At 50.7% G+C, this 25,619-nt stretch overlaps 1 protein-coding gene and 1 long non-coding RNA gene across 6 annotated transcripts in view; one reads left to right on the top strand and one right to left on the bottom strand.

Moving 5' to 3' along the window:
- Positions 1-25,619, bottom strand: part of ACOT7 (acyl-CoA thioesterase 7) — a 102,087-nt gene that overhangs the window by 30,231 nt on the left and 46,237 nt on the right. For both annotated transcript variants that reach the window (XM_077891427.1, XM_077891428.1), the window contains exons 5-6: positions 22,097-22,211; positions 17,124-17,210 (exon numbers count right to left, since the gene is read on the bottom strand). In XM_077891427.1, the coding sequence (XP_077747553.1) occupies positions 17,124-17,210; positions 22,097-22,211 (202 nt within the window). The remainder of the gene's footprint in view (positions 1-17,123; positions 17,211-22,096; positions 22,212-25,619) is intronic.
- LOC144310460 (uncharacterized) lies at positions 6,558-22,960 on the top strand. Of its 4 annotated transcripts, none has more exons than XR_013376177.1 (7): positions 6,558-6,664; positions 8,776-8,916; positions 12,085-12,312; positions 13,220-13,486; positions 18,029-18,174; positions 18,473-19,258; positions 22,706-22,960. It is a non-coding gene; the product is annotated as an uncharacterized LOC144310460 (long non-coding RNA). The 4 variants fall into 4 exon arrangements; XR_013376176.1 differs by lacking the exon at positions 6,558-6,664 and adding an exon at positions 6,997-7,124; XR_013376175.1 differs by lacking the exons at positions 6,558-6,664; positions 8,776-8,916; positions 12,085-12,312 and adding an exon at positions 12,677-12,771 and having other exon boundaries at positions 22,706-22,958.

Genomic DNA, 25,619 nt, shown 5'->3' with positions numbered 1-25,619 from the left:
ATGGAAGGTCATGACACCAGAGCTGCCAGCAAGAGCCACCAGGTGGTGTCATCACTTTGGGGTGGAGAAGGTGGAGTCTGAATTGGAAGTAATGTTTGGAATGCAGGAAGTACCTACATCTAACCCCTTGTTTGTGTGTCCTAAAAAGTGGAACCCATCAAGAATGGAAGAATAATGGAAGAGGGGCTTTCCCCCCATTTATCTAAAATGCAGGTAGAGATTCCACAAGCAACTTTGCTGTTACTAAAAATATCACAAGACCCACAGGCATGTGTTGACCAGGATCAGCTCTGAGCCCAGGGCAGAGGCCGGGCAGAAACAGGAGCAGATGGGTGACTTCTGTACGGTGTCTTGATGCAGACCATCAGTATCACCTGTGACACGGAAGCCAGCATCAGGTGGGGACATGCCTTATTGTCTGTGTCCCCCACCCAATTCAGAACCTGGCAGACAGCGCTCAGGAAAGGGTTGTGCTAAGTGAATGAACGAATGAGTGAGCAAACTAATGAAAGATCACCCACTACAGATCACATTCAACCCAAGGAAGCCGCTAGTGAGCTGTAGAGCCCATATTTGGGTAACAACCTGGTTCACAACCAGTTACAACTGAGGCCAAGAAAGGTATGCTTGTCTAATCCAAAGCCACGTGAGCTAGGTGATTTGTCAGATACCAAAACCGACACTCACAATTACCTTGCTATGTCTGTTGGAGAGTGACATTTAGAAAGACAGCCTCCTCACAAAAACAGATACAAAGATCAATGGAACAGAATACAGAACCCAGAAATGGACCCTCAACTCTATGGTCAACTAATTTTCGACAAAGCAAGAAAGAATCTCCAATGGAAAAAAAGGCAGTCTTTTCAACAAATGGTGTCGGGAAAATCAGACAGCCACATGCAGAAGAATGAAACTGGACCACTTTCTTACATCATACACAAAAATAAACTCAAAATGGTTGACAGATCTAAATGGGAGACAGGAATCCATCAAAATCCTAGAGAACACAGGCAGCAACCTCTGTGACCTTGGCCACAGCAACTTCTTGCTAGACACATTGCCAGAAGGGAAACAAAAGCAAAAAAGAACTACTGGGACTTCATCAAGATAAAAAGCTTTTATACAACAAAGGAAACTCCAGTCAACAAAATCAAAAGACAACCTACAGAGTGGGAGAAGATATTTGCAAATGTCTTATCAGATAAAGGGCTAGTATCCAGATCTATAAAGAACTTATCACACTCAAAACCCAAAGAAAAAATAATCCAATCAAGAAATGGGCAGAAGACATGAACAGACATTTTTCCAAAGAAGACAAATGGCCAATAGACATTAAAAAATGCTCGGCATGGGATCCCTGGGTGGCGCAGCGGTTTGGCGCCTGCCTTTGGCCCAGGGCACGATCCTGGAGACCCGGGATCGAATCCCACGTCGTGCATGGAGCCTGCTTCTCCCTCTGCCTGTGTCTCTGCCTCTCTCTCTCTCTCTGTGACTATCATAAATAAATAAAAATTTATAAAAAAAAAATGCTCGGCATCAGGGAAATACAAATCAAAACCACAATGAGATACAACCTCACACCAGTCAGAATGGCTAAAATTAATAAGTCAGGAAATAACAGATGTTGGCAAAGTTGTGGAGAAAGGGGAATCCTCTTGCACTGTTGGTAGGAACGCATGCTGGTGCAGCCATTCTGGAAAACAGTATGGAGGCTCCTCAAAAAATTAAAAATAGAGTTATCCTACAACCTGCAATTGTACTACTAGGTAGTTACTCCAAAAATACAGATATAATGATCCGAAGGGGCACCTGCACCTCAATGTTTATAGTAGTCATGTCCACAATAGCCAAACTATGGAAAGAACCCAGTGGTCCATCAACAGATGAATGAATAAAGATGTGGTATACACACACACACACACTAGAATATTACTCAGCCAACAAAAAATATAAAATCTGGGCAGCCTGGGTGGCTCAGCTGTTTGGTGCCACCTTTGGCCCAGGGCATGATCCTGGACATCCGGGATGGGGTCCCGCATTGGGCTCCCTGCATGGAGCCTGTTTCTGTCTCTGCCTTTCTTTTTTTTTTTTTTTTTTAAATAATTTTTTTTTTAATTTTTATTTATTTATGATAGTCACAGAGAGAGAAAGAGAGGCAGAGACACAGGCAGAGGGAGAAGCAGGCTCCATGCACCGGGAGCCTGACGTGGGAATCGATCCCGGGTTTCCAGGATCGCGCCCTGTGCCAAAGGCAGGCGCCAAACCGCTGCGCCACCCAGGGATCCCATGTCTCTGCCTTTCTCTCTCTCTCTGTGTGTCTCTCATGAATAAATAAATAAAATCTTTAAAAAAAAAATATATATATATATATATAAAATCTTGCCATTTGCAAAGATGTGGATAGAACTAGAGAGTATTATACTAAGCAAAGTAAGTCAGAGAAAAACAATTATATGATTTCACTCATATGTAGGATTTAAGAAACAAAACAGAGGATCATAGGGGAAGGGAGGGAAAAATAAAACAGGACAAAATCAGAGAGGGAGACAAACCAACTATAGGAAACAAACTGAGGGTTGCTGGAGGGGAGGGGGTGGAGGATGGAGTAACTGGATGATGGGCATGAAGGAAGGCACGTGATAGAATGAGCACTGGGTGTGATATGCAACTGATGAACCACTGAACTCTACCTCTGAAAGTGATAATACACTATATGTTAATGAACTTAATTTAAATTAAAAAAAAAAAAAAAAAAGCCTCCTCCTGACACCAACAGCCAGCATACAAATCTGAGCCAGGACAGGGGAGAACTGTGATTACCTGCAAACCTCACACACACACACACACACACACATTGGCATTTTATGCCAAAGGTCACTCAAGGACTGAATTCACAGACTTCTAGTGCCCAGATAAGGGGGCAGGCACAGCTGCACCATGCGTGTCTACTATGAGATTGTGTCCCAAATTGGAGATTTATCCCAGGTACTGGGAACAGTGACTACCATGGCAGCGGGCATCCAGGATGGGGAGCCATCCTCACAGTCTGCAGGACACAGAGGACTCGGGGAGGTCTGGGTCTAGGGGAAACTGAGAAGTGACAGCAAGGTAGATTTCAGGGCTCACTACACAGAAAAACTCTGCCCAAAACTCAGCTGTCTGGCCTGGAATCAGGGAGATCTCACTGGGGGTGCTTGGGTGGCTCAATCAGTAAGTGACTCTTGATTTCAGCTCAGGTCACGATCTCAGGGTAGGGAGATCAAGCTGCACGTCAGGTTCTGTACAGGGCATGGAGCCTGCTTGGGATTCTCTCTCCCTTTCCCTCTGCCCTCCCCTCCAAAACCGATGAAAGAAAGAAAGAGAGAGAGAGAGAAAGAGAGAAAGAGAGAGAGAAAGAAAAGAAAAGAAAAGAAAAGAAAAGAAAAGAAGAAAAGAAAAGAAAAGAAAAGAAAAGAAAAGAAAAGAGAAAAGAAAAGAAAAGAAAAGGAAAAGGAAAAGAAAGGAAAGGAAAGGAAAGAAAAAAAAAAAGAAAAGAAGAAAAGAAAAGAAAAGAAAAGAAAAGAAAAGAAAAGAAAAGAAAAGAAAAGAAAAGAAAGGAAAAGAAATGGTATACTGGTGCCTGTAGTGTTTGAGGGAAGCTGTGGCATCAGAGCTAAAGCAGAAATGTCTGCCAGAGAAGACGAGCCTTACTGGGAACCTGCCTGCAGCCCCTGGTAACCCCCAGAGTCTGTGTTTTTAAAAAGGCACATTTCAGCCTTCTTGCTTCAAGGGAAGGCAAGGACACTGAAGTCCTTGGGGTCCCAGATGTCAAGTGACCTCTGGTGTCTACTTAGAGGGAAGAGAGCTGATCTCCTAACATTGAGATTATAATAAGAAGCTGACTTCCAGCTGTCTTTTCCCTCTTTGTGGCAGGGAGAGGAAGGACTCGCATGGGGCTGGTTCTGAGATGCTCCTGTCACCAGCTGCTGGGAGAAAACCATAAGTTCAGGTGGCCCGTGCAGAAATAAGATGATGGAACATCTCATCCTGTCCTGACACGTTTGTAAGGACCATTACCACAAATGACACGATATGTTACAATTCATGTGTCCACTGAGAAAAGTAAATCCTATGAAAAACAAACAACCTCACCTTGTGGAACCCCCCACACCATCCAGTTTGTAACTGGTCTCTCCCTAATTGTGCTACTGGGTCCTCTGTCTGGCCGGAGAAGCCAACGCTGCCAGCCTCCTTGACACTGCAGTCCCCACTTCTTGCTCCCTTTTCTACACTTAAACTGGAAACATCGAGTACCCAAGCCTCCCAAAACGTGCCTCTTTCCAGGGTCTCCCTGAAAACCATGTCAATCGCTCCCGATTCAGACACCATAGGGGCTGCCAGTGACAGGAACATCACTTTGGCAAATTACAGTGTCGTGCATGGTCCTCACCACCCAGGATTCGCCATTTAAAAAATGACAACAAAATTGTAGATTTGCTGTCCTTGGACTCCGCATCCATTCCAGGAATTGTGGGAAGGAAGAAAATGAAACCTGCTTGGCCACGAACACACAGATAAACAGCGGGTACCGGAGATATTTTTGAATCTAACATTTAACTGCTCATAGGTTTTTTAAGTATCGACAACGTGTTGGCTGGCTTAAAAATAGAGGCTTAAATTTATTTTCCCAGGCCCAACTGGCTGCCTGGGTCACGCCTGCCTACAAACCCAGAGCAGCAGTTAGCAGCTCAGAGCCCAGCGCCGCTGCCTGCACCGTGGGTGGCGATTTGAGATGCCCCCGTTTCTATATTTAATCCCAGCTGACGAAGTGTGGGTGCCAGCCTCCTATATTAAGAAAACAATAGTAAGTTCATCCTATTTTAACTAGCCCACCCCTCAGCAATGGCAACGGGTTATTCTGAGAGCTGGCTGAGTGACAGGCTCCTAAGACAGTCTGGCATCTCCCTCCCATGTTCCAAAAGTACCTGTGGGCACCTCGGTGAGCCAGGACCAAGGGCAGGGAATATTAGATGAGGTGGTTAAGACGGATTATTTCTGGCAATTATTTTTTTTTAAGATTTTTAATTTATTCATGAGAGACACAGGGAGAGAGGCAGAGACACAGGCAGAGGGAGAAGCAGGCTCCATGAAGGGAGCCCGATGTGGGACTCGATCCCAGGTCCCCAGGATGACACCCTGGGCCAAAGGCAGACGCTCAACCGCTGAGCCACCCAGGCGTCCCTATTTCTGGCAATTAATACACAGCGTAGTAAAGATGATGGGTTTTTAATGTCAAAATACCAAAACTGGGAACTCTGGCAGAGGCCTCAGGCACAGCTGGACGGTGGCTCCCACATGCCCGGGAGCATCACAGATCCAGGGAGCCGGGGAAGGGGCTGGCTGGCCATGTTTTCCCCTTACATTCTGTGCCGAGTCACAACCGAACATGCTTGCTGTTCTTTGAGAATCAACGCAGGGAAAGTAGGGCAGGCAGATTCCTGTCCCAACTGCCAGGGAGATTAGGGATCAGATGGCAGTGCTCGGCTAAGCCCCCTACACTGCCCCACTCTGGGTAGGGCAGACTGAAGCGTGGGTACATGCAGGGCCAGGTCGGGTCTCAGGAGGCCGAGCCATGCCAGTGGGTGTCAGCTTCCTCAAAGGAGACTCAAGCCAGGGTGAAGGGTAATATTTAAGAATTCCATGCTCAGGATACTGAACAGGAAAGACATTGTTAGGGGACATCCGTGCCCCTAATGATGCACTAAATAGGAAGCAAAAGCTAATTAATCTGGCACCAAAGACAAAAGAACCCAGTACATCCAAAGAGAAGGACGTTCTGCTGCTGTACAGCTGACCGGGTTTCTTGAGAAAAACAGTCTGCATTTCTGCATGAAAAAGGACTGCTGGCCAGCCACACACTGAGGGAGTGGTGGGCAGGAGGAAACCAGATCCCAGGACAGACAGCAGCAGGGCTGTCAGACCAGTGGGTGGACCCCATGGCCAGCTCACGAGGGCAGGAGCAGCCGCTGCTCACAGCACCTGGGGCTTCAGGGCTGTAACCAGACCCTGCCTGCGGCCCTGTATTCAGAGCCATCTGGGTGGACATGAAGCCACTCTCTGGGGCTTCAGCCGCAGAGAATGACATTTTTAAAACTACTGGTTCTTAGAAAGTGAGAAGTGGGAGGAACGCTCAGCTGCGTGATGAAGAGATGGGGGGCCTGAACCAGCATGTGCTTGCTCACCTCAGGACCCCACTCCTCCAGTTCCTCAAAGGCAGAAACGTGCCTCACTCACCTCTTTTCTCCCTCTCCCCAAACCAAGGGCTGGGCACACTGTCTCCCAGGCAGGCGGGGGCCCCAGTGAGATGAGGCCCTAAAACTGGAAATGAGCATCTGTGCCTTATTCTGTGTTTTGCAATGAAATCAATTCCTCCCACAGGCGCAAACCACTACTAATTCCCGACCGCCCTGCGGAAACCAAGCAGACAGGAGCATCTGGGTGGGAGGCCTCCTCTCTGCCCGGGTACCACCCGCCTCAGCCCATCGTTTCCTCCTCCTGCCTTCTCCTTCAGGTCCCGGCTAAGCTATGCAGTCCCCCAGGCCTAGGAACTCCGATAGCCACACATGAGCCCTTGGCTGCTGGATGTTCATGTGGCATGTAAGAGGTCTGTCCCCTGATGTCTCAGGTGGGTGGTGTCTCAGTGGTGCTCTGTAGCATCCCTGGGGCTCATAGCCCTGTGCATGCTCCTCCAGGGTGGGGTGGGGGCAACACAGCTGCTGTGCTGCGGCCCTCCTCCCCGCCTAGAGGTCCCTGCACTTTTTCCATGCCTGTGTGGAAAAAGTGCAGCCCTGTGTGTCTGCTCTACTCCAGGTCCTGCCTTCAGGGCTGGGGATGCAGCAGTGAGCACATGGGACCAAGTCCCCACCCTGTGAGCCTGCATGCTGGGTGGGGTGGTGAGTCAATATGCAAGTGTCTATGAGGTGTGCTTGGCACACAGCAGCTTGGGGAGGGGTCTACCTTACACGAGGTGTTCAGGAAGAGCCACCCCTTCTCCAAAGACCCGCAGAGGAAGGGGAGCAGCTGTGTGGCTGTCTGAGTGGTGGGAATCCGGCAGAGGGAAGAGGGAGCAGCAGGGACCCAGTGAGGTAAGACGGCATGCAAGATAAGGAGGATCGGGGACTGGAGGGCCTCGTAAGGACAAAAGTGGCGCAAATTAAAGGATCTGACTTTGGGGTGCCTAGGGGGGCATCAGTCACTTAAGCATCTGACTCTTGATTTTGCTCAGGTCATGATCAGGGTTGTGGGATCCACGCTTGTGTTGGGCTCTGCGTGGGGCCTGGAGCCTGCTTAGGATTCTCTCCCCCATTCTTCCTTAAAAAAAAAAGAAAGACCTGGCTTCTACTGAGAGTCAGACAAGCAAGGTAAAGCTCAAAGGACTAGCTGATGGCTAGGTGCAGAATCCAGGAGAGCCAGCCGAGTGACAGGAGATCACAGATCACGGGAATTCTGGCTAGAGAACCAAGGGGGTGGCCTGGCTGCCACTACAGGGGGACGGCTGGAAGAACAGGGTCCGGGGAGCCTGTGAGCCATCCCAGGGGAGGTCCTGAGGACTCAGCTGGAGTGCAGGGAAGAGGTCTGGCTAGAGCTATAAAGCTGGGAGCTGGATGAGCACCGAGGGAGGGAGCTCAGGATGCACACCTGAGGCCTGAGGCCCCAAGGCCATGGTGTAGGGAGGGGAGGGAAGGGGCCCAGGGTGGGAGGCTAAGGTGGGGGGGGGGCTGGATGAACTATGAGCGCCAAGACCTGCTCTTGGGCTGTGGCAACAGCAGGCCAGAAGGCTCCTTCACAGGAGGGAAGTGCTGGGAGCAGATTCCAGGGAGGATGAGGAGACAGCCTGGAGGGATGGAGGGCAGATAGCACACCAAGGCTCCAAGCTGAAACAGGGAGTAGAGGCCTGGGGGGCGAGGAGTAGAGGCCTGGGGGGCATAGGAGGGCACGGAGACCTCTCTGCCAGGAAAGAGAGGATTGGCCTCCAGCCAGCCTGAGGACACTAAGGATGCTGTGACGAGTGGAACCCCAGTGACTCCCATTGACAAAGGTTTTCTGACAGTCACGATCCCATTATTCTTTTTCCAAAGCAAGCTGACTGCAGAGCTGGGAGCCCTGTCAGGTCAGCAAGGTCACCCTGGAAATCAGGGGCCCCACCACAGCCAGCATGTCCCACAAGACCTCAGAGTGCATTAGAGCTAGGGGGAGGGGTCCCCACACATAAACTGATTTGTAGACTCACAGTAGCACAGGACACATAATGCTCCACCCTGGCCCCTTATCTTCTGGAACAGCAGTGGTCACTCCTGGAGCCAATCGATGCTCATGCTCCCCACGCTGAGTGTCCAGTCACCCCTGATGTGACCTGGGGCAGGGGTGCAGCCATGGCTGACACTGACCAGGCCCCTGGCCTCAGTTAAGGGTCAGTGACCACTCCACACTCCAACCAAGTGCAGGGCAGGGTCAGACAGACAGGTGTGGGTTCCCTTGCAGGGATGTGGCCGCTGCAGGGTGCTGTAAAGCACAGGCCTGTCCTACGAGTGCCCACCACCCGGGGCCAATCAGACAGCTGGATCTAAGGCCACTGGAGCCCCATACCCAGTCTGATTTACTGCCTGTGGTGCTAACAGAGAAAAACTGCTAACAGATTAGAACACAGCTACCCGGCAGCATCAACACAAACCACCTTTCCAAATGACTTCTTTCATCCATTCAATGGACACTCATCAAGTTCCGTCTATGCATAAGGTTCTCTGCCAAGTGGTGGGGAAGAGAGGAAGTCAGGACGAGAAAGCTCACCATCTCCAGGAAATGAACACCAGAGAACATCTCCACCATCTTAAGCGGCAGAAAAGCTGAAAGGCGTAAGAGGAACGATAATGTGCTATGGTGCGTCAGGACCAAGGGGAGGGTGCTGCTCCCCAGGGAGGGAGGGGCTCCCAGAGCACCAGGGAGGAGACAGGATACGGGCCGGACACGCAGAATAGGTGCAGGTGGGAAGAGCAGGATTAATAAAGATACAAGAGGCGGAAAAGGAAGAAACACGTTTAGGGAAAGAGGGTTTCAAGGGTTGTAAAGGGAGCCCGGAGCCACGAGGCTGGACTGCATCCTGCAGGCAGCAGGGAGGCCCGTGGTCTAAGACCCTCTGGTGCTGCAGGCAGAGCTATGCCTGCCAAGGCTGTGTGCTGCCTGGGGCAGGTCAGGGAGGGGACATGCCGGAGGCGTGGGGCCCCAGGACTCGGCAATCTGGGGAGGGCCCTATCGGCTCAACGTTCACAGGTCCTGTGGCTGTGAGCTGGGGCCTGGTGGGGCTGGTGCAGAGATGTCGGGGGGACAACAGGCCTGGGGTCCCAGGGCTGGAGCACAAAGCCAGGCTGGCGCTGGCCCCACTCTTCCTCCTTCCTGTGGGTGGATTTGCTGCTCTTTTTCCAATTCCGGCACTCAGTTATTTTTAATTCTTCTTTTTAGGTAACACAAGCTCCAAGTGACCCACTCTCTTTTCTGAGAACATCTTTAGCCAAACCCAATTTTGAGAGGAAACACTCTCCTTTTTGTTATTTGTAGTTCTAGATAATTTAGAAGCCTAGGCTTGAGTTTGAGAGAGACCAGAGCTTATTTAGAAGACTGTGTCTTAATGTCCAGGTGGTTACATTCTTGTTATGGAAGCTCAGGCTTCATGGGTCCCACACTGGGGAACCCACAATTAAAATGAGCTTTGTGGGGATGCCTGGAGGCTCAGTCATTTAAGCGTCTGCCTTCAGCTCAGGTCATGATCCCAGGGTCCTGGGATCAAGTCCTGCATTGGGCTCTCTGCTCAGGGAGGAGCCTGCTTCTCCCTCTCCCTGCCACTTCCCCTGCTTGTTCTCTCTCTGTCAAATAAATACTATCATCAAAAAATTTTTTTGGAAAAAAATAAATAAAATGAGTTTTGTGGTCACGGTACAGGATATTCTACAAATGCCCTACTGGATGTGAGAAAAAAGCATGTGTTCTTCGTATTCTCTCTGCATGTGTAATAAAACTAGCCAACTAAGTACAAATTATAGTTGACCCTTGGAACACAGTGAGGTTAGGGGTGCCGACCCCTTCATATAGTCAAACACCTGCCTGCGAATTTTTTTTTTAAAGATTTTATTTATTTATTTATTTATTTATTTATTTATTTATTTATTTATTTATGAGAGACAGAGGAGAGAGGCACAGACATAGGCAGAGGGAGAAGCAGGCTCCCCGAAGGAGCCCGATGCGGGTCTCGATCCCAGATCCTGGGATCAGGCCCCAAGCCAAAGGCAGATGCTCAACCACTGAGCCACCCAGGCATCCCCCTGCCTATGACTTTTGACGTCTCCCAAAACCTAACAACCAATAGCCTACTGCTGAGCAGATGCCTCACCCACAGCAGAACCGTAGATTAATACATACTGTGCACGTGATGTGTATCATATGCAGTGTTCTTATAATAAAGTCAGCTAAGGGAAAGAAAATTATATGAAAATCATAAGGAGGAGAAAATACACACATAGGATTGTCCTGTCTTTGCTGAAAAAAATCCACGCACAGGTGGCCCCTTGCAGTTCAAACCGGTGTTGTTCAAAGGCCCACCGCTTCTAACAACCACCAACCTTTATTGTTTCCTATGTGCTAGTTGCCTTCCTTGTATTATCTCATTTAATCCCCCCACCACAGAACCCCCATGCAGGAAGGAAGACCGTAAGGTCCCCCCGGGGGGGTTACATTAGGATGGCTGCACGATTCCAGGGGGTGTCATTCACTCCATAGAAGTTGTGAGAAGAATGGCCAAGTGGAGAAAGCTCAGATCCATGGGGCCACTGCCCCAGTGAAGATGCCAGAGGCCACATAAATGGGATATAAAAAAATCTACCAGTGGTCACTTGGATAAGGTCACAGAGACCATGGGGCTCTGGGTGAGGCTCGGCAAAAAAAGACAGAAGAGGGAGGAGGTCCGGGACAGACTTGGGGGAGCAAAGACACCCAGGAGATAGGGGAATCCGAGACTCAGGAGGCCCTCCTGGAAGCCCTTGATGACCGTGTGGGGGAAGCAGCCTGGGAAGCGAGTGAGCATGCAGATGCCTGGGCTCGCCCTACATTCACTGAAGGCTTCTTGGGGTCTGTGTCTGCACCCAGCCTCTTGGTGCCAGCATGGATTTGTTGTGTGGGAGCACAAACCCAGGAGGGAAGTTATGGGGGTTGCAGGTGTTCAATGCTCCTGAGAGATTGGAGGAATGGGGCAACAGGACACAGTCACTGGGTATGTTGAGACAAAAGCACTCTTGCTGGGAGTTTATGAGAGCCCTGAATCAGGAGAACCCCCCAGGGCACTCGTGACTCAAAATGCAGGCTCCCAGGCTGGGGCCCAGACCTGTTCACCATCCTTTCCCAAAGAAGGCCCAGGAGTCTGTTTTTAACAGGCACCAAGATGACTCCTAAAGAACAGACAAGTTTAGGAAACTGAGTCAGTGCCAATTCATGGTCAGGGCCCTGCCTTGATTCTCATCTTGGAGCAGAGGTGGTTTTTGCTCAGAACCAGATGCAATCATTAACACTGAGCTCTGCCACAGACAAAGCCACGTCTATTCTTCCTCTGACACTAAGGATCTGGGACAAGCACTGGAGAGGTAACCAGAATCACCCAGGTCAGCCCCTAGGACAAGGGCCCCACAGGTCCACCTCTGCCAGGAGCTCTGACAGGTGTGCCCTGCACAGGGGAGGCCAGAGGGTCAGGGGACCGTCCAGAACAGAGCGCTGCTGCCCCTGACACCCTTCCTTGACTGAGAGTCTGTAAACTTCCTTCCTCTCCTGGCTTTTGGGGTCTTCCACAGTAATTAAGAGAACACTACTACTGTAGGAACAAGGTTCTCCCTCATCCAGCTTTTAAATAGTTAGCACAAAATGGGGGCACTGGTTGCTCACTTAAGGACACCTGGGAAGACAACCAGAAAGATTTCTTAGTTGAGAATAGTGTTCCAAGGCAGGATGCACACTCTGGGCTCTGGACCCGAGCACGGTTCACTGTTCCATCTGTGTCCTCTTTCCCAGGGCCACATATTCATAGCAGTTGTTGGTAACCCAGGCCGACCTGTCCGTCAGAATCACTGGAGCTGCGATACTGCACCACCCTATGGCATCTGGTCCACCTGGTGGGGCCTGGACATCTGCAATTTTTAGTGCCCTGGAGATCCCAGGAGGCAGCAAGGAAGAGACCACAATCTACAACCTCTCAGGAACACTGTAGGATGAACTGGCCAACAGGGCAGACACCCAGAAGTGAGCGAGAAGTGGGTCCAAAGCCCAAGTGGAGGGGTGACTCTAGGGAAGAGGAGGAACAGAGAGCATCAGAGGAAGGTTCCCTGAGGCAGAGGAGGCCTCAGAAAGCTGGCTGTGCTAAGACTGCCTGGCAGGGACAGGGCCGGAGCTGCAGGAACCCAGGTCAGGGACATGCAGCAGGGACTCACCTCAGGAGCAGTGGCTCCCCAGCATGGTCCCCACACCTATGGACCCTTGGGATGCTCACAATCCCCAGGGATGAGGCCCAGCCATCCAGATCAGTGGCTCCGAGGGAGAGTTTGTTAAGTACAGCTTTGGTGGGGGGGGGGGGGGTGACATCACAAACCAAAGGAGTGCAGAAACTGCAGACCACCTGATGTAATGGTATTTGGGAAGGCAGCCAGCAGGAAGACAGTGGATGGGCCCTGGGCAGAGGCTAGCATGACGAGTGAGGGTCAGGTAAAAGGACCAGAGAGTGGAGGGGTGGAGGGAGAGAATCTAGACTCCCCGAGTTTCTGAACAGGAAGGGGATGCACCAATGCCTCTGAGCCCTGGGGAGAGGATGCCATGCCCAGCCAGGAAATGCTTTACATATGCCAAGTTCAGAAAAACGACTACTCAGCCCCCCAACAGAGACTGCCCCACACCCCGCCATTAGTTCTCCCTTTGTTCTATAGCAACTCCAGGGTTTGACTGATGCGTCTGGCCAGCTAGACCTAGAGATGTGAGCAGTGGGCATAGTTTCCTGGGAGCCCCCCCCCACCTCCTGGGGTGGAACACTGGTGCCACCATGTGCCCCCACCCAAAGAAATGGTAGCACCCCAGGGATGGCAGAGGGAGCTGGGGTCGCCAACACCAACGAGCTTCCAAATAGGCCTGGACCTCTTATGACTGCATCACCCCACAGGATACAACCATCATCTGTCTCATGGAAGCCACTGTTGGGGCCTTGGGCACAGCCGCTGAGCCTTTAATCTGGCCAATATACACTTTGCCCAGGAAGCCACTGGAGGACGTGTTCCACCTAAACTAGTGAAGAGGAAAATCAACAATCTGTGAACCAGAGCATCCAACTGAGGAGAGCTGTGCAGAGCAGGTGCAAGGAACGAGCAGTCCAACTTGAAGTGGGCGGAGGATGGCTCTCTCCAGGGAACGCATACTGAGCGGCTACCTGGTAGGCAAAACTGTACTCTGAAGCATCTTACAGAGTCCTGGAGGCTGGATGTTGGGAGTGGGTGGGAGATAGAGACGACACTGTGATAACAAAGCTGCACAGTGACACAGTCATAGTGCCTGCCTGACTCAGCGCTGCGTGGCGCTCCCACAGGCCGAGTCTTGGGCTGACCCACCAAAAGACCCTGGGAGACAAGCCATGTACCAGAACAGAAGCATGGCAAGGGCAGATGCCCTTGGGCAGTGAGTGTTGGGGGGCAGCTGCGTTTCATCAAAAGTCACTTTGGTCCACTTCCACAGTATATCTTGGTTTAAAATAATTAAACATTGGGATACCTGGGTGGCTTAGCAGATGAGCATCTCCCTTTAGCTCAGGGCATGATCCCGGAGTCCTGGGATTGAGTCTCGCATTGGGTTCCGCACAGGGAGCTTGCTTCTCCCTCTGCCTATGTCTCTGCCTCTCTCTCTCTCTCATGAATAAATAAATAAAATCTCTAAAAAAGTAAAAATTAAAAAAAAAAACACTTTTTAAAAGTGCCAAAGAAACATCCAAGGCCACCAAAAGTTCAGAAGTGAAGAATCCATGTTGGAGACACCTCTGGCCTGCTCTGAGCAGGATGTTGGACTACCCGTCAGGGGAAGCCCACAGCCATTGTTGCAGTGGGGTTGGCAGTGAGCAGCAGTACCCTCCCCTCCCAACAGCATAAACAGAACAAGGACTTTAGAAAGATAAATCCAACCAACAGACACAGAAGTAGTCCTGAGCCTTTTCACCAAATTACTCAAAGCAGTTTTTCACGATATAGATAAAATTCAACCCAAAACGCACCTGGGAGAACAAACAAGCCTGCAAAAAAAAAAAAAAAAAAGGTTTTTCTATTTCAGGCAAGTGTTCTCTTATCACTCCCATCAGTCAGTCACTTTCTGTGCTGCTACTTTACTGAATTCCTGCATGACCTGCATTCTCTCTATGGTGGGACCTCTTGGCTGTCTGGGTATTGTGTTGCCTGCGAACACACACCTTGGTTACCCCCCCTCTCTTCCTGCGCCTCTGAATTTCCCTTTGGTTTAACAGCAGTGGCTCAAATCCCCAAAGCAACACTAATGCGCAGTGAGAGAACAGCCCCTTGCCCTAGTCCTGACCTTGGGGACAGTCCTCAGAGCTCCCCATTTAGAGGAAGATGCTCACTCTAGGGTTCAGATACCTCTTTTATCATGTTGGGGAAGCACCATCGATTCTTATTCTTACTGTTTTTATCAAGGATGGGTGGGTGGGTGAGGTCCTCACTGCGGCATGAACCTCAACACCCCAGATACCTGCCAAGTCCTCACTCAAGGGACACAACCAATAGCGGGGAGGGATGGGGAGGCCAGAGGAGGAAGGAACCTGCATGGCTTCACTCAGGACTAAGCCCAAAGCCAGGCTGATGCTTGTACTGTGGTTCTGAAATCAATAGCACAGCCATACAGACAGCCCCCTTCCCAGCACACTGGATGAACCCCCAAGTCCTCTTGCTTGCTCCCTGCTGTTCTGACTCCCCTCAGTGAATCACTGGATGTCCTGCCCACTCACCCAGGAAAGGACAAGAGATCTAGCATCTGACCACACTCATGCATTCCATCTGGGACCTCTGACCCTTCCCATACGCCTCTCACCAGGTTAGCATGGCCAGTGTCCACATCACGTGTTGTTAAGTGGCAGGACAGGGCCTGGTCTGCAAGATCAAGACTGTCCAGAATGTGAAAGTCACAAAAATGGGATGCAGAAATAGTTTTTCAAAAACACATATGCAAAAAAAAAAAAAAAACACATATGCAGTATGGAATTACAGAATAAAAGCCAAATCAGCATCCCTCTCCATTCACGGTGTTGATTGGCATCAACTCAATTACAGATTAGAGAAGACTTTGATTGAAATGAGTTTAGATGCCACTCTTATTGACAGCATTCTCTCTGCAGGAAAACACCATAAAATCACAGTTCTTGCGTGGGTGTCTTCAGCACCGTGTTTATTTTGTTCACTGGCTCCTGGTGAGTTAGTAGACGCTGTTCAGAGATGATAATGTTTGGTAAAAATATTAGGCGTGTTTTTTAACTTGTGTTCAGAAAACCCCTACTAAAATAGCCATTAAATGCTGTGAAACCATCGTAAACACTCCGTTAAATGCACTCCTTAAAGAAATGTGCCTGTAGCTCAGGCTCCATAGATGAACATGCCATGCCATCAGATTCTAGATTTCCAACAACTCCCTTACTCACACCCTCCAGCAGGTGAGGATAGAAGACTTGTCAACAAGGAGATGGCAAAGGGTGGAGATGCCACCCCTCCAGAACTTCTAACATGTGGACAGGATTAAATTCTAGCACAGAGTTCCACAAATTTCAGGCAGAAAATAGCTCAGTGAGGCTGAAAGACAATTCTGAGCAGTTACGGGCCTGGGCTCTGGATGCGGGGCTCAGGAGAGGGGCTGCCCCTCACTTTCAGGAGGCGGGCAAGGACTGGTGAAGAAGAGGAGATGAGCAAACTTATGAGGCCATGGCTATCCTCGGGGTACAGAGACACTGATGGCCACTGCATGCCTGGGCCTGGGGCCACACTGTTTGTAAAGAAGCAGAGCTTCCCATGGGTAGGCTCTAAGTGAAGTAGATCTAAGGGCACTGCAGCCAGCTTTAGTTGAAAGAGGAGAATAATCATTACATTTAAAAAAATTTAAAAAAATAATAATAAAATAAAAACACCAAAGAGAATTCCCTTAAAAAATAAAAAGAAACAAACTTTAAAAATGCATCTCACATCAGGACCCACTCTGATTCTGATAGGCCCAGGGCCCATTATCCCATACTTCTTGACCTGAAAGTAATCTATGCCTCTCGTTCATGCAACAAGCCTCTGCAAAGTACCTCTTTGACGCTGCGTGAGGCCCTGGAGCCAATACAAATAATAAGAGGCCTCCCCTCGTAGAAATACTAAGGTAACCTGGTATAGAGTGGTACCATCTGAACTGGGTTTTTGAAGGATGAATAGGAGTTTTCTGAGAGTAATAGAAAAGACAGCGTGGCACTCCTGGCAACTGGAGATGAGTGTAAATGAACGGCACTGTGCCCATGCCTGTAGGCTTACTGTGTTCCCTAAATCACAAAAAATAATTACACTCCATTAAGGTCAAGTGTCCCTCTATGAACCTGGAGTTTAGTTCCCTATGTCCCACCGTATTTCCTGAGCCAGGAACTAAAAGGCCTGCATGGTTTAAGGTGGAATCTGACCAAAGGAAGAAATAAATGAGAACATCAGAGGCAAAAACATGCTTAAGGAGCCCCTCTTTGTTGGGGAGTTAACACTGTACTCCTGGTGACATCACTCTTCCTCGAAAAGCCCTGCCCCAGGCCACAGCCACTACACACCATGTGGCTCTATGCTCCCAGACTTGCGTGTGACCCTCCGTCAGGACAGTCATCCATCTGACTTTCATTCCCAATTTTAAAAAACAGGCGCCGACTATATTTCAGTAATTTATTATGCAGCCTCTTAAAAGTTTAAACTTAGATTTCATTAAACACAAGAGCCAAAACTGGGTCAGAGAGCAGCCTGGCTGCAGGGTGCCAGTGGGAGCAAGTGGACAAACAGCCGCAGACTTACCTCCATGCACAAAGCCATGCAGGGTGCAGTCGGAAGGCCCCACCAGGTGGATCAAGCTGGACTGGCTGTAGCTGACCGTGTTGGGCTCTGGAATTGCAAAGGAGAGAGATTAGGGTGTGGGAGGGGTCGATGCCCAAGGTGGAGCGCTGTGACACACTGACTGCCCTGACGTTTGCACAGCCACCTGGGGCATCCCACTGCCGGCAGTGCAGGTGTGATTTCTCTAAGGAACCCATGGTCTGAGCGCTCAGGTCAGTAACGTTCATCAGCCACACTGTTATCAGTTCGTGATGTCACTCTTGTGGCACCCTGCAAGGCCTGCAGGCAGCCAGTGAACACCTCGTGGCTACTCACTTGCTCCCAAGGCTGCGGTGACCCTGTGTCTAGATAATCAGCCCTCTGACTTTCACTCCCAATTTCATAAATAATCGCAGACAGTATTTCAGAAACTTAGCATGCAACCCTGAGAGAGTGTACATTTACACTTCACTGAACATGGTGGTAGGTGGAGACACCACAGACACAGCCTCCCTGGATGGCTCCCAGGGACTCCTGCCAGCCCCTTGGGCTCGGCCCTGGCCCTGGAAGCCTCAGCTCCCAGAGACATGCCAGCTCTTCCCTCCCATTCACCGCCCTAGCTCGCCAGATCCCTGGGGGCATCCTTCCCTCCATGCTGCTGCCAGATATCTAGAAGAGGCTACACTTAGAAACACATGAAAAAAAACCCCAGAAGACAGATGTGACACTTTGACACCATCTGTTCTAATAGGTGCATGTGTCCACCAGAGAGCCTCAAGGATGCTGGTGTGACTGTCACTGAAAGCTGACAGGAAGCCAACAGATGGACGCCCACAAAGTTTAGGAGGGACAATTGTTCAAGCCTAAATAACCTCTGATGCCTCCAGTTGTAGACGAGAAGGCACCCACTTCAGAGGAGGCCGAGGAGGACAGCGGGCAAGGAAGACCCTCTGGAGAACGGATGGGCTGAGGAGCCCCCGACCCTATCACCCAGAGAGCAGGCCCCCTGTGAGCACATCAGTCCTGGGAACATGTGAGTGTGTTCGCCTTTGTCTCCTATCCCACCTCCATGCGGTGCTGCTGCAGGGGTCCCACTGCTTGGTCACCAGCCACTGGCCCATGAGGTACCACATCTAAACCCAATAGGAAACCATAGAATCCAAGGTACCGCCCCCTGAGGTTAGGCAGTGGCTGGACAGGGTTCCGGGGAAGTGTCCCACATGTGCAAGGGAACAAAATGGGACCTGGTGGTCAGCAGGCAGCAGCAATAAAAAAAAGCCCCTCCTCCTCGCCTGCTCCACACACAGCTAGACTACCCTCCTCCTCTACAGGCTGCCTTCCTGCCAAAGGGGCGTGAGCAGAAGTGCCACCTGCTGTTTTCAGGCCCAGCCCATCCAAACCTCCGCTGTGTGAGCCCCTGTGCTCTTTCCCCTTCTGAGGTAACCCAGAAAGCTGCCAGAGGCAGGGCTACAAAACGGAGTCCACCCTATTTGCAGGACACCCCCTGATTTGGAACACCCGGTTTGGACTTTATGAGAAATAAACCTCTACTAAGTTAGGCACTAGGACTTTAGGGTTTAGCAGCTTGAGAGGCCACCACAGATGGCACTGATTAACACAGTGCCATGTGTGTGAACCTCAACCTCATGACAATGTCCAGAACCTGAGCAAGGCCTCCAGGGCAGCAACGGGAGAGGTCATAAACACACACAAAATTCCCTTTACTGTGATTCCAGCCAAGGAGACAGAGGCAGAGAGATTAACCCTCATGGGGCAGAGGTGGGATTCAGACCTGGGCAGTCCAACTCCAGACAACGTCCCACTCACCACCCTGCCTCTGCCTCCTTACACTTCGCTCCCTCCCCAGAACAAATGCTGATGGGCTCAGGATGATGGGGCCTGGTCAGGTCCTGGGAGACCCCAGATGGACATCGAGCACTCTCAGGGGCAGCCGGGCAGGGGCTGACCACAGGGAGGCAGAGCGTGGGCCCAGCCCAGCAACCGGAGCCGGGGTTCTTTGTCACAAACCCGACAGCCCTCAAATGGCTCCAGGTGGCCAAACAGTCCCTACATAGTCAAAGCTGGACATCTGACAGCCATGGATCAAACAGTTCAAGGTAATTATATTTTCTCTTTTCAGATGCAGAAAACAATAAAAAAAAAAAAAAGCTTGGTTTTAAAGAACTCCCAGAAAAAAAAAAAAAAAGAACTCCCAGACTCTCTGAAAGGACACCTGAAGGATGAGGTCAGTCCGGCGAGGGAGTTGCTAGGCAACGGCCTGGAGAAATCGGGTTCTGGTGTCAATGGTGACAGAGAGCCACAGATAATGTGGGGGTAGCGGAGTCCTTTCACAGGAAGGGGCTCATGAGTTAGAAAGACCCCCAGTGCTGAGCACATGCTCTGCTCTTCCTGCTGAGTGCCTGTCCTGCTTGCACAGGCACATCCACCAGGCCCAGCCCATCCCACCACACGGGAGCCCATCCTGCCCTTCCCGGGGGAACTGGGAGCCTGGCCTGCCAGGGGAAGGCCAGCTCTAGCAGGAGGCTGAGGTCAGAAATAAAACCACATTCAAAAACACCAAGGAACGAGCATGTGACTTCCTTAAGAAGCATTTAAAAGCCAGTCCCTAAGCCAATTATCTGAGAAAGATGCATTTTTACTGGAACATAGGAAAATAAAAAAGAAAAGCTTATAAAATTCTATCAAGAAATCTTGAGATTCAGAATGTCACCTTTGAGTAACAGTGTTGGAGAATAACAGATTCTGAGAAACGTCATGTATCAGATTCACAAACAGGAGGGCAAACAGGAAAGAGCCCCATGCATGAAGGGACTTGGGCTGGAACCGTGGGCATTATATTAGTTTCCCAGACCGTCAAAGGAGGAAACAAGGACTAAGCTTAGGTTTTCAAAGCCCCAGACTCGGCCCTCAGCCTGGCTTTCACAAGAGCACTGGCTAGAAATAACCCAGAGAGGAGCGCCCAAGCAGCCCCCAACGTGCTGCTCAGACTTCCTCCTGGCCTGTCCTTGCTGCTGCTGGGCTGACACGGTCTCTTCCTGCCTGTCTAATGAGAACAATAGTCACTGGATTTGGGGCCCACCTGGATAACACAGAAGGACCTCATCTCGAGATCCTCAACCTGATTACGCTACAAACACTCTTTTCTAAATAAGGGTCCAGAATTTTAGCATGGACATGTCTTCTGCAGGGTAGGATGGGGGGCTGCCCCTCCAGCTTCTCTGTCCCAGAATATACCCTCAGCACCCAGTTTGTACCTTTTCAAAGACATTTCCACATCCTCATATCACTTTGCAGTTCTCCGTGTCTTTGCCTGACCAGCATGCTTGCTTACCCCTCAAAAGCAGGGCCTGGGTCTGGCATTTCTGCTGCCCTCAGCAGGGGTCCGAGGGCCTGGGTAGACCCTCAGTCTCAGGAGTGACCCCAGACCTGTCTTGTGGGTTACTGTGCTATAAACAGATCGTTGATTCCAGTAACATACTTCTTAGGAATACCAAGAAGTAATTTATCATTTTGGTATTTACTGAAAACCAGATGTGAAAACACCGAAGACACCACCCCACGCACAGGCCACCAGCCTTAACCTGCCCACAGGGAAGGGCAGGTTAAGGCTGGAAAGTGAGAAAGATAAGATGGAGACCGCAGAGTCTTGTGCAAACCAAACAGGCCCTGCCCGAGGGCACCCTGCGCGCAGAAAGGTCCTGTCCTAATGCACACACGTGATGCATTGTTGCCAGGGCCCCTGCAGGCAGGGGAGCAGAAACTGTCCAGCCCATGCCCTAGAGTTCCCTATAGCCCTGGTTAGCAGGAGCCAGGGCACAGCTTGGAGGGGGAGAGCCCAGGGCACATCGGGATGTAACACCGAGCAAGGAAGGGATTACTCGGGACAAGTCCATAGCTGTCTGGGACCAAATCCAGAACCCAAACACTACTTGTGTCCAGGGTCACCCTATGGAACCCCATACAGAACACACAGCACATTCTGGAGAGTCCTTTCCACATGGACACAATGTGGTCGTTGTGGGTATAGGGGAGACACACATTACAGGGAAACCCACGACCCAAGGGCTCACCATATCCTGATGGGAACAGAAGCCCCAGAGACCCTGCCTTGACCTGTCTGAGTGCCAGGGGAGCTGTCTGTTAAGGGCGCAGGGAAGAAAGTCCCATCTGGGGGGAAACCATCCCTGGCCGTTCAGGTTGTGGCAGACACTTTGCTAGAGCCAGCCACCTGGATGTGCAGGCAAGAGAATGAGGAGCCAGAGGACATGGCCTGAGAGGAAGCCAGCACGCCCGTGGAACTTTCTCACCCTCACAGCCAGGGAGTCAGTCTACCTTTTTTCCATGGTGACATCTAAGTGGCAGGCTGATAAGGAACAACACAGGAATAGCAGCTACCGTTTGCCTGTTTTGTTGTTGTTGTTGTTGTTGTTGTTGTTTTTATGAGCTGAAAATGTCATAAAAAAATGTGCTCCTGGGCAGCCCGGGTGACTCAGAGGTTTAGCGCCGACTTCGGCCCAGGACCTGATCCTGGAGTCCCGGGATCGAGTCCCACGTCGAGCTCCCTGAATGGAGCCTGCTTCTCCCTCTACCTGGGTCTCTGCCTCTCTCTGTGTGTCTCTTGTAAATAAATTAAAAAAAAAAAAAAAATTGTGCTCCTGAGCCACCCTGGGGGAGGCTACACACAGGTGTGCTTCTCTCTGCCCTGGCAGTGGGGCCTCTGTCTCTGCACTCTACGGGCCTGTAGGGCCCCTTGAGATGTCCTGTCCCTCACTGCTGACTGCAGTACTGAGAAGGGGTCTGCAAGGTGCAGGGACAGGGGACACGGACCCCAGGAACCCAGAGGGCCTGGTCACTCCAAGTGGAGATTTGTGAGCCTGCCGCATTTGGCACTTACTGACCGAGGTTAGCCCCCCATCCTGCACCCCAGCTCTCACCTGGGTTCAGGGCGGGCTGGACGATGTCCCCATTCCTCCACTTGGTCTCCATGCGCTCCAGCTTCTGGGCCTCGTACCGCTTTCGGCCCTCCTCCTCCTGCTCCTGCCGGGAGTACTGTGGGGAGGCACGGCAGGGGTGGGGGGGATGTCAGGCCAGCAGCAATGAGCCTGGCCTTCCTCCCCGCACCCTCCTCGGCCAGGCGTGGCTTGCCTCCCAGGCTCAAGGCCTCCTTGTGTGGCCTCCATTTATGTAATTGGAGCCATCTAGTCCTTTCCTGATAATATATATTTAATAGAAAAAATAAAAACACAGAGAAGGCAAAAATCTCACGTATCAAGAGATAACCCAAGTCAAATGTTTATGTTCTGCCTCCTAGAATGGTTCCCATACCCACGTATGTGTAAGAGTTCTCCCTGGCCATGTGTGAAGTTCTGGGGTACCAATGTTTCCACCTCCCACTGCAACTGTGAACTTCTCAGCCTAACACAACTTAGGTGATGGACCTGGTACCGAGAGCATTAAGCCTGCACCTGGTCCTTCACCGTTAAAACAACATCACGTTAACAATCTCAGTCATACTTTACACTTGCCCCTTCCTTCCTTCCTAGGATTTATCCCCAGACACGGAACTACAGGATCCCGGGGGGCCCTGCCAAGGTGAGGACAGAGCAGTTGCCTGCATGCCCCCCACACCCTCACTCTGCTGGGTTCCCAGCCGGTCCTACAGGTTGCACACTTGTGGGAACGCAAACCAAAGCTGAGAGAGTCCAGTGGAGCTCTCCTAATGGATGGCACGAGTTTGGACCCAAGAAGTTAAGAATAAACGTGAATATAAAACCTGACACAAAAACTGGGGTATCTCTGGGCACAGCAGGAGATGCTGGGTTTCTCAAATGTGACAGCAAGGGCCTGTCCTCTGCCCAGCGTAGGGCACACATGTCCTCCCTGGGGGACCCCTCGGAAAAGCCCCAGGCCAGGTCCACGGGCCCTCATTAGATGGCTGGCTTCCCTAGCAGTCCTCTCCCTTCCTGCTGACCACAGCCCAGCCCCCTAGCGCCCCCCACCCCCCCGCTGCCCCCGCCCACAGCCCAGCTCTCTTCCTCTGGGTTAGCTCTGACATCTGCCCCTTCATTCACTCAGCCAGCATTTCTGGCTGGGCCCATGGAGAAGCTACTGAGCTCAGGGCCCCTCTCCACCCCCCTCGGAAGCCTCTCTGACTGAGGCAAATTCATTTCAGAAGGCAATTTTAGATCTTCTTTCAAAAGCCAGTTTTAAACGTCTTGATTTTCCTGCTCATGGCTCTGCTCCAAATCACACAGGGTCTGAACACCACTCTGCAGCTTAATTACCATTATCTGAGGCTTGAGAACCTGTCTCCCAAGGAGACTGAGAAAGGGACTGAGTGGCCTGTTCAAAAGAAACAAACCATGAGTGTTTAAGCTGTAGTGGATAATTTAACCTTTTCTTTCGTAAATAAACTGCTGCCTCCTGTCCCACCGCCCAGAGTAAAGACTGTACAAGCAGAGTCTGTGCTGTGCCTACCCAGTAAAATTCACAGCTCAACTCAAGTGTCCTTAAGAAATGCCTTTTAAGGGCAGCTTGGGTGGCTCAGCGGCTTAGTGACGCCTTCAGCCCAGGGCATGATCCTGGAGACTCGGGATCAAGTCCTGTGTCGAGCTCCCTGCGTGGAGCCTGCTTCTCCCTCTGCCTGTGTCTCTGCCTCTCTCTCTCTCTCTCTGTGTCTCTCATGAATAAATAAATAAAATCTTAAAAAAAAAAAAAAAAAAAGAGCCTAATAAATCCTGGCCATGTGAAACACACCAATCCAGCCTGTGCAGACATGTAGGGCACGTGGCAGGGCCCTGGCCAGACATGAGCCATGAAGACAGAGGAAACACAACCTCCTCAAAACTGTCCTGCCAGCTTTAAATCTGAGATAGGGGCATCTGGGTGGTTCTGTGGTTGAGCATCTGCCTCAGGTTGTGATCCCAGGGTCCTGGGATTGAGTTCTGCATCAGGCTCCCCACAGGGAGCTTTGCCCTCTGCCTCTCTCTCTCTGTGTGTCTGCATCTCTCATGAATAAATAAAAATTGTTTTAAATAATAAAATCTTTAAATCTGGGGATAGAATCACTAGAACATCCCAACGATAGGCTGGTACCCCATTCTCATCCCCAAGGGCTTGTTGTCAAGCCCAGCTGATGTGAAGAAGCCAGCTCAGCCCACATGTCCAACAGTCTGGGCAAGACTCTGAACTCAAGCTCGTATTCAGACACAGGAAAGAAAAAACCAACACCAGCATGTCTACTCTTTTTTTTTTTTTTTTTTTTTTTTTTTAGCATGTCTACTCTGATGGCCACTCAGGCCCCCTGTCCCCTGCCCTGGTCACCACAGGGGTCCTTCTCCTGTCAGAGGGATTCTGAGTACTGAGGTCCCTGTTCCGTGGAGAAGAGGGTGGAGCGGACACTGAATAACACTGCACAGGATCAATACCCGCTTCTTCCAGGGAGATGCACATGTGCAGTAATCTCTGTCCACATGTGTGTATGACATCAACATGTGTATATGTAAGATATGTGATGTACCTGTCTGTGGTACATATACACACGTGAGAGATGTGTAATACACACACTTAGGCAGAGAAATATGTGTATTCTCAAATAAGTGACAGCAATCTGTAAAGGCTGGAGGGAAGATTCTGGTGGGTATTAGAAAGCCTTGAGGCCATGCTACCAGTGAGATGAGCACAAATGTCAGAGAGACACTGAGCTTTCCAGGATCCAACAGGACACAGCAGATCTATATTTCAAATCAACTGAAGGCTTCTATGTGGGCCTCACGTTGCGGGGGGGAAGGGCAGCTCCCATAAACATTAGCATCGGCTGCAGCTAGGAACTACATGGCTTCTCCCATCTGGAGCCCTCTGTTTCTGCCTCTACAAGGGCAGAGTTGGTATTTATGTCTTATCAAACCCGGCTGAACAAAGGGGATGGGAAACTCTGGGCCCCTCTGGGATATGGGGGTGAGTGCTCCCTGGGGAGGAGGGCTGCCCCGGCCCTGTGGGGGGACAGGAACCGGCACACTGCTGCCCCTGCCCCACTGGTTGGAGACCCAAAGCTTTCAGCCCCCAGCCCCAAGGAGCCAAAGGAAGCAGAGCTCACGGGCTCAGCCCCGGAATCTTCCTGCAGTATCAACCCCGTAACATGCATCACGTGGTGCTGAAACCAGAGAATAGCCAGCCACAGACCTCTAAATTCTGTGGCATCTGAAAATGAAATCAGTTAAATAATTACATTGTATTTACACACGATACAGCTAATTGAACACCGAGTACTTAGTGGGAAAGATGAAACAAGGAGTGGGTACACTCATCATTTCTAAGGAAAAAAGTCACTCTAGACTCACTCCTGCTTCTTGGGTCTTAAGGCCCCCGATCAGTGCTGCAGAGAGGAGGGAGAGAGGGAAGGAGGTAGAGAGGCTGGAGGAGGGGAGAGAGGGGGCGACGCCAGCAGGAACTGAGAGC

Source organism: Canis aureus, chromosome 3 (genome assembly GCF_053574225.1).
Source record: "Canis aureus isolate CA01 chromosome 3, VMU_Caureus_v.1.0, whole genome shotgun sequence".
Lineage (NCBI taxonomy): Eukaryota > Metazoa > Chordata > Mammalia > Carnivora > Canidae > Canis > Canis aureus.
Note: the sequence above shows the minus strand (reverse complement) of the source record. Positions and strands in the feature narration are given on the sequence as shown.